The sequence below is a fragment of the Homalodisca vitripennis genome, chromosome 4 (genome assembly GCF_021130785.1).
Source record: "Homalodisca vitripennis isolate AUS2020 chromosome 4, UT_GWSS_2.1, whole genome shotgun sequence".
Taxonomy (NCBI): Eukaryota; Metazoa; Arthropoda; class Insecta; order Hemiptera; family Cicadellidae; genus Homalodisca; species Homalodisca vitripennis.
Window position 1 is genome coordinate 156,873,475 of NC_060210.1, and position 9,729 is coordinate 156,883,203.

The 9,729-nt window shown below is 31.8% G+C and overlaps 1 protein-coding gene across 14 annotated transcripts in view; it reads right to left on the reverse strand.

Moving 5' to 3' along the window:
• LOC124360384 (trithorax group protein osa) overlaps positions 1-9,633 on the reverse strand; it is a 167,342-nt gene extending 157,709 nt beyond the window's left edge. For all 14 annotated transcript variants that reach the window (XM_046813970.1, XM_046813968.1, XM_046813975.1 and 11 more), the window contains exon 1: positions 8,517-9,633. In XM_046813970.1, the coding sequence (XP_046669926.1) occupies positions 8,517-9,380 (864 nt within the window). In that variant the 5' untranslated portion in view covers positions 9,381-9,633. The remainder of the gene's footprint in view (positions 1-8,516) is intronic.
• Between the last annotated feature and the right edge of the window lie 96 nt (positions 9,634-9,729).

Sequence of the window (9,729 nt, forward strand, 5' to 3'; positions counted from 1 at the left end):
ATTTATCATTACTGTTATATTCATTATAATTCATACATATTTTACACACTATCAATTATGTCTAGGAATATAAAGTCCAGTTGCATGTTTGGCTTGTCCATGTCATGTTTAAGCACTGTAGTAATTATCTACCTCGCAATGTTATAGTTATAAAGTGGTCTTTGACCGTTGGGAAGAAATAAAATAAAATGTAATTTTGAGTGACCATTAAAAAAATTATTTTTATGTTTAAATATTTACAAGCTTTTAAAGTTTGTTGTCATGTTTGATTTTGTCTCAATGTAAATAAGGACTACCTTAATCAATTTTAAAGTTGGTATTACTAACTGATACAGCTGTTTTGTCTTATAAACATTTCTTGTCAATCTATTTTTCGTAATGCTCATTAATCATATTGTTCTTGTCAACAATGCTTTAAAATTTTATAATGAAAATAAGATGTAAAAACTTAATCAATAATAAAAATAATTTTTTGTACAGATTTTATCATCTCTAGTGATTATTTTATGTAAATTTCTTTTTTTTACTAATTACCATGTGATTTTATAAACATAATGCACTTTAAATTTGCCCTAATCGAAAGCCAATTTAAAATGTTACAAAACAACAAAAGAATAATTATTTCAATTTACATAAAAACTAAAGGCAGTACAGAGTGAAAAGTAAAGCATTGCGAGAACGTACAAATAGGCCTTGGTAGTTTTTTTCAGTGGAATTGAATTTTACACTGTTAATGTTGTATATGGAAAGATTGATCGTGGTGATTTCAACAGGTTGACAGGAGTGTGCTTTATGTTCCGTGTTTCTTCGACCACGTTTAAACTCATTAATCCAAAAGTAAATGGTCTTCAATGTTAGTGCCGAACCCACATGGATTTCATAAAACTCGGATTTGATCTATGCAGCTGTCCAACTCTTAAACAAAAAATTTAACCCTGCGTTAATCGCGCTCCGCCTGGAACGTCGTTGCTCGCGCACGGTCTGTGAAACCGTGCTTGAATAATCCATAGAAAACACTGGTTAAAATTGAAAACAGCTCTTAAATTATAAAAACCTTTATTTATAATGTATTTAGAAAACAAATAAGTGAATAATTTATCAGTAGTTTAAATGTTTTTATATAAATGTAATTGAAATTGATGTGTACTTTAACTTACATTACAAAATTAAAATTTCTATATCCAATATAAATAAAATAGTAAAAATAAACACTATTTAAAAATACTAATAGAACTTAATAAATAAAACATAATCATAGAATGTTTAAGAATACTGAGTACAGCAACAATAATTTTTATAGGCTTAGGTAAGTTCAGTGAAGTAAATATAAAAGTTGAAAATTATAAGACTCTGATTTAATCTGATTCATCAGTGATCATGGTTTCTGGTCCATCTAAGGGGCAGTTCAGACACAGCTTTAGGCCCGTATGCTCGCCGCAGATGTAGATTTGCGATGAGGCCTTTGCTTAGTTTCTACAAATAAAGAAGGTACCTTTCTCTTATTTTTCCTTAAAGCACCGACAAAGTGATAATCTATGCTGATTCTTCAGTTCCCTTCCTAAAGGAATGGAAGTGAACCAGTTGTCCACAGTGACATTTCTTTCTGTCCCGAGATAGGTTGAATTAAACGAAGAACCAATTCAGATGGTGAATTGTTAACTTGATATGGCTCTGGAGGCTGTTTGGCCCGATATATCTCCATATTTAGAGCATAGCAAACTCTAGCGTCCGCCAAGGCAAATATCTTGATACCATATCTGGCTGGCTTCGACTAAATTCGTCACCAATAAAGTCATTTTCACTTGGAACTTCTTGCAGAAGTTTGAAAATTCGTTCTTCTTCTTTCGGATCCATTTTCAAAAATGTATATACATAAAATGTTTTTATTTATCGCAAACACTTACAGACATGCACGGTCCATAAGTCCGGGAACACACAAACACTAACAGTCGCGCACGGTCTCGAGTACCGGGGTAGCGGCTACACAGATAGGCGCGCTGGAATGGCAGACCAGGACGTAAACAAAACCCCTCTGTTGCATACAAGGTAACACCAAACACTGCTTTTACGCCATGAAGTGGGGGAGGGGATTCTAGAGCTCAGCTAGACAAAAGCACGTTGCATGTTGCCAACTCCAACAAGAATAGCATAAAAAATTCTCGCGTAGCGGAATCAAGGACCGTGCGCGACCAACGCAGTGTTAATGACCGCATAAAATTCGTTTTTCTCCATCCTAAGAAACTAACTACGTACAGTTATCTCTTCTGCTGGCTGCCAAAAATTAACTAATAACAGCTGACATTCGAAACGTGTAGTATTTGTAGAAATATCAGGCTTACCAACAACAGTGTAGGTTCCAAAAATGTCCCGCTCTTTTATACAAATTTACCAGACTTATCAAACGCCCTTGCACTTCAAAGTGCTTCACGACATTAACCTTTACATTTATTATACTGAAACACATCACTCACTAGCATCAAAAAGGAGAAAGAAAGTCTGTTTCTTTAAATTAACTATGCAACCAATCAGGAAAAGTAACACTGAGATGCCCAATGATTTTGCACAAAATATACTGTATATATATATATATATATATATATATATATATATATATATACAGTATATTATTGAAATTAAATAAGGCTATTGCCATTTATACAGTTTAATGTAAATATATATATATATATATATATATATATATATATATATATATATAGCCTATATACACACCAACAAAAACTTTTGGTAGTATCAGTTTTTTCTTGCTCTGTAGAAATAACAGGCAGGCCTCGATTCCTAGCACCAGTAATTTTTCTTACTTTTGATGATCCTAATGCCACTGCATCATTATCTTTCTTTTTTTGCTGGTCCTAGGGTTTATTTCCTCTTAATATTTTTTATGGGCACGATAGTATCGTCATCTGAAATTTCGTTGGTATCTGGCACGAACTTGGGGGTCTGCATCACTGTCATACTCATCTTCTGAAGAGCTTTGGAATTCTAAGATATCGTCGTCACTAATGTCTTCCTCAAGTAAATTGATTTCGTCATCTTCGACAGTACGTGTGTCTTCCATTTTGATACTACAAATTAAGACAACTCCTAGACCTTTTTTACCAAAAAATAACCTAGAATAGGTTTACTTACTTATTACTTATTATTTATTATACACAGTTATCACTACCTATAGGTAAAATATATGTATTTTGTTTATCAAGCAATGCTACCGCTACATAAAATTGACGCACGGTTTAAATAAAAATCAATATTGAGACAAGAAAAAAGACTACACGTACCCTTACACTTCGAAGGCCGAACGACCACCGATTAGTAGAAGCACTGCCCAAAGCTTGAACCGGAATAGTGAAGGGGAGAGTAGGCGTGACTATAAACATGACGCGTATACGTAAAACTTACGCACAGTAGTGTTCCAAGGTTAAAAAGAAATATTAAAGAATGCACCAGGATGGTAAGTACACTAATTATCTCTCATGAATGTTACCTCTATCTTAATGTACTCTAAATAACTAACTTGATAAACATTAGAAGAATATGTTCTATAATATCTCAACCCTACCCTCACTTTGCAGTAGAATGAAGAAGTGGTCAGTTTTGATTTTTTCCCCAAGGAACCTCAGAAATGTTACCGCTCATGACTGTTACTGAGTAAAAGTAACATTCATAAGTGCTCGGGAAACATTCAAAAGAGTTAGTTATTATAATCAAAAAGGGAACACAATTTAGTTTTAACACTAATTTTGCTTATTACTTGATAGTTGATAACTTTTGGAATGATAGGTCTAGTAACTGTTCAACAAAAACTAGTCTACATACGAAATTAAACAGTTTCTATCTCGCTGAAGATATGTTAAAAAGTGGTAGCCTAAGAGCATAGGCACAGACTTGAATTCTATTAGTTTACAATTAATTATAACAAGAATCGAATTAACTTATGTTAAAGTTTTCATTGATGTAATATATTGCTCTATAGGGTAAGCTAAAAGCGGAGATATAATGAAAAGCAGAAACAAGACAAAGTTCGTAATGCTGGTTGTACGGATAAGCAACACGTTAAAGCAATCAAAATAATAGAAGAATTCCACTCTTATTTATAAACCGTAAAGTACCTAATAAAGTGAAATTGGTTATTCATGTTATATTCATGAGTTAAAATGTGAAATTGGTTATTCATGTTATATTCATGAATTAAAATGTAATAAAACACCTAAAAGTGTAAACAATTTGTTACTGTACTATCTGTTCAATGGTGTGTTCTACATGCGTGTTTATAACAGTTGCATAAGTATTATGCAAACTGTTTTATATTAATAACACAAAAAGGTAACATTCATGAGAAAACAGCTGACACTAATGTAAAAATAAATAAATATGAGCTAAACGCAATTAATTATGATTCGCAACACCAACTTTTGTTTTGAATTTTAAAGGGTTCTATATTATATTACTTTGGTTATTATATAAAAATAATACAAAATATTTTTCTGTAAGTAGTAGTTCTGGCTTGTTTGATAATGACCCATGTTTGTCACCTTTTAAACCTTCCTTGGATTTCTACAAATATTTAAAAACCCAAATTAGCCAAATCGGTCCAGCCGTTGTCGAGTTTTAGTGAGACTAACATATGTCATTTCAATGTTATATATTAAGATAAATAAAAAAGTTTACACTGTAAGAGAGATTCTAAACAATGTTTAGTGCAAAAATTGGGTATCCCTAAAATATATAAATACAGCAGAACACATTTACTTATTACATTGCTGCCCTTTACTATAACGTCACAGAGTATTGAGAATATACTATCAAAGAATGATTGCATAGACTACCCCATTACTAAACCTGAATTAAATAATTTAGATATCAATCCGTGCAGAGTACGATAATCTAACCTAGTATTCATCATTTATAATAATCATACATATAGCTCATATCGTAAATCGAACAACTATCAATCAATATCATCGTTTAAAATCCAAATAAAAGAATTATACAATCTAACAAGTAATAAAGAAACCATAACCATCAATCAGGATATGCAATAAACTAAAAATGAGTGAATTAATATCCAACTTCGATATTACGTAATAATCATCACACGCTAAAGAATTATAAAATTTCATTAACAAGAATAATACATTAAAAGTTTTAATGAATAAATTTAACAAATAGCATTAAAAAATAACAAAACCAAATTTCATCTAGACCTAAAAATAAGGAAAAACTTTACAATATCGAATTAGTAATTGGATAAAAACAATCCAAACATTCAATAAAAACAGCCAATTAAGAAGTTCAAATTGCTTAATAAAGTCTACCCATACATTTATTAAATAGCCTACATTGATTAAGTTATATCAATGTGTATAACTAAGAAATATCATATTATTATATAGATTGATACAAAAACTGGGTCCACTTATCATACCCTACTCATAAATTTAAACAAACAATAGCCTACATTCTTTCTTTATTGCCGAAATTATTATAATTATTCTGTAACATTATACACGCCCACAACCACCACCACTCTCCAACTGATAATAAGAAACTCTCAGAATGATAAAAGGATTTTTGTCTTTGCGTAGCATATTTTTTGGATATTGTTTAAAAATATGTGGTAAATGCCAAGTAATAAGTGTTATATATCAATTTTTTGTTATAAACCAAAGGAAAATGTAAAATAATACAAATATGTACTCACTAGAATATTTTTTTTATTTGTACATGAATTAAAAAATATGTATTGTAAATTTTTTATTTTCCAAGTTTCACTCTACTCTATGTAACTTTCACATGACTTGAGATAGTAAGATATGTAAATGTACAAAATATACACAGTTTTGCAAAAACTGAACAAAATTGAACAAAATTATTATAACATATATACACTTATTTACAATACAAAAAATGGTTTAAGATATTATTTACAACACAAAAAATTGTTTTTGATAAAAATATAAAGTATATACTACTTTTTATGGAAGTGCGCATATCCATATTGGTGTTTGATAAATTCTTTGGGTAAGAGGAATATCAGATACTGATGAATTGTTTTCACTGTCACTATCAATTTTCACAACCCAACTCACATTCCTCTGGTTTATAATCATCCAGACTACCTGACAAAAAATCTGACAAGGAAATATTACTATGCACTTTATTTGCTGATACATCACTTTCATAATCAGAACTAACATTTTCATCATCCAATAGTTCATGTATATAATTTACACGAGCATCGCCCATTACACAACACAACAATTCAATTATAAACAACCAGCCTACCTAACAACAACAAAGTCAAGGCCGTGCAGCATATAACCAGCTGCATAGTCCCTCAGTTGTATGCCGTGCGGCATTTGGATCAATATCAGCAGACAACAAGGAATATTACGAATATAAACTAAATTAAATGAATTTGTATTTATGAGTAGAGGATTCGACTGGTGCAAGTTGTCTTTATAACTTCAATGGTTTTCATGTAATAATAGCGGAAATTCGACTGAAGGCTGAGCTGTTTTTATCTGTTGACAAGTGTTATTGAAGAATGCCTGTGCTGTCGGTCATCATTTGGAGGGTTAGGTTATTATTCCATCATTTTTGTTTAAAATTCAAGTTTTGTTATAGTTGTATATTTTGTTACTACTACATTACATTAAATTTTGGTTTTCAACAGGAAATGCTTAAAAAGTATTTAATAAAAAAAATTAAAATAGAAATCATAAGGTAGGGACTTTAATAATAAGTGGTTCACACTCGTTAGTAAATTGATATTTTTAAAAGATTCGATATTTTATAGTAATCGTTCGATATAAGAACTACAAGTATAATACATTAACAACAAAAATACATTATAATTTTAAATAAAATAACTTGATTTAATAATAATAGTAAAAAATAACAAAATCAACTTTTGCCTAGACCTACATATCAGAGAAACCTACAGTAATTATAGCTTGCCTGTATAACAGTGAGTATAACCGCTTTTGTAAAATGGAAAGTCTACAAGACGGTCTGTCAGTATTCCACTCCTCCAACTTCTCTTGACCATTTGACAAGAACTTTCAACTAGATCATTCATCTTAAACAATTTCCTCGTTTTCATTGCCATTTACAAATTCTCCAAAAATGATTTATATTCTGTTTACTGATTACATTAATCATTACTAGGCTTATCATTAATAATTTGAAATTACATGTTAAGTTAAATTCATTGTAATATCAAATTCTTTATTTGATAAAAACAACCGAATATCGAGTGCAGGCAACCCAAACCCAACATCGTTTCTTGATGCTCAAATATTAAAATCAAATTATAAAAGAATCTACTACCTAGTAGTCGAACAGACTGACAATAAGTTTTTTAACTTAATACTTAATAATACACAAAGGGCCCCCACAAACCAAACCCCCAAAAGCATTGGTATGTTACAAATTCTTGAAAGAACTGAAATATTCAAAACTAAATATATTATTCTATATAGCAAATGGACATTGGTCGACATACAAACCCATTAGGCCTATGACTAAAAATGAAAACGCCTTTTCTATCAATTCTGATACAGCCTACTTAAAAGTTTAAATGCAATAAACCTGTATATATTCAACAAAATAGCTTACAAAGAAGAACATCAATCTCTAATATCAGAAAATGTCTACAATGAAAGAGAGAAAAGAGAGTCCGTCTCTTGAAATTTACAAGCCTAAGCAAAGATGTTTTACCAATCATCGGAAAGTTGAAAAATTTTCCAGTTGCATACATACGCAAATAACGATGAAATAACTGAGAAAAAAAAACCAATGAATAGCCTAACCCAATTTCAAATATATTAATAGATTTTGTGCAGTAGCATAGCCTATACAATTTGTCAGTGCCTAAAAATGCTTTCAGGAAATAAAAGTAATAATACTATTTTAAGAAACTGTTAACCTTGTTTTTAGATAATTTCATGTAACATGGCTAATGCAGGCTAAATATTATCTGCTTTAAAAATATCATACACTAAAAAAAATCTTTCCCATCTTTTCTTTTGCAGAAGGAACAAAATCAGTAATATAGCCTAGTTTAGTCTTCTAATTTGGTATATTATTTAGTAACTGTGTTTACTTCTAATATTGCAAGATTTCTTAGGCTAAATATTCCTATGTTTTAAAAGTGTTGTTCCATCTCAAACAGAATAAATTCTGCCAAAAAAAATCATACATTAAAAAGATTTCTCTCTCAAGTAAGCTTAATACTTTCATGATGTAAGATCAAAATATTTAGTTGTTTCATTCAAATGATGTGATATAGGAAACAAAATTATAAAATGTAACTTCATAGCCTAGAAAATAAAAGTATTAAATACGATTTGACCTATATTACATCAGAATGATATGATATTATATCTTTTGGCATAGTTTAACTGTCTGTGGAGTTAGTTGTTGGTACTGTTAAAGCTAAGACCTAAATAGCATATACCACGAATCGTGAATCGTTAATATAATTTGTTACTTACCATCGGTCCTTGGGGTCGGTATCCAGGCAGACTTTGTTGAGATCCATATGGTCCCATGGGTCTGGGAGGCCAAGCCTGATTGTATGGTACACTTCCTTGTGGCTGATCACTTCCTTGCTTGGGCAAACTGTAGTCACCATAGCTATTCTGGTACCGATGAACAGGATTTGATGACTGTAGAAGCTGATTTAATGTTGGAGTCGGCCCTGTCGGTTGGGATATGCTCTGGCCAGAGAGAAATCTTTGCTGTTGCATATGAGGGGCAAAATTACTTGGAGATGTCATGTTTGGGCTTGTGCTCAAAGGTCTAGGAGGACCAGAACCAGGTCCAGTTATAGGTTTAGAACCAGAATAGCCATGCCTCATTTGGGGATTAAATGGGCCAAAGTTTGATTGATGTAAACTATTTTCCCCACCAGGTTGAAGAAGATTACCTGCTGGATGGTCTGGATGATAACTTCCCCTTTGAGGAAAGGTCAATCCATAGCCTGGAATGTTTTGATTTCCATTATCAGAGGGGACTTTCACAAAACTTTGGTCACTTTGTTCTGTATTATGAGTAAACGACTTATTTTCACAATGATTAGTTTTTGAAAGATCTTCACTGTTTGTATTTGAGTCTGGATGATGAACTCCGGGTCCGACACTAGGGTCTTGACGATATTGACTCATCTCTGTATTTATGTTTTGACCTGGCGGTTTAATTTTGGAATTACCACATTCAAAACTCACTAATCCACGACCAACGCTTCTTTCTGTTCCATTTTGAAGTAAACTCGCGTTTTCAGGCACTGAAGACTGATCTTGCTGCACATTTTCCCGATTCACCTCATTTTGCTGGGGTTCGGATTGCGTTGCAGCCATGTTAGGCACAGCCTCGATTGCTGCCAACACCCCGCCACTGCAACATCTAGGATTTACTTGCCAAACACAGAATATATTGAACAATCACTGCACAGAACATCATGATAAATACAGCACTTTTTAAAGACCATTACTAAAAACTCACATAGATACGCTTCATCTTACAAACGCAACATCATAACACATTTCCACACTAGTCATATAACCATTTCACATTTACACCATAGATGCTAGCGCGAAAGGAGGTTAGGGCAGAGAGGTTAGAGCATATTCTTCCGCGACAATAACAAAAGGCATATAAAATATATTTATGATTCTAAAAACAAAACTCACATTAAATGCAATCAGT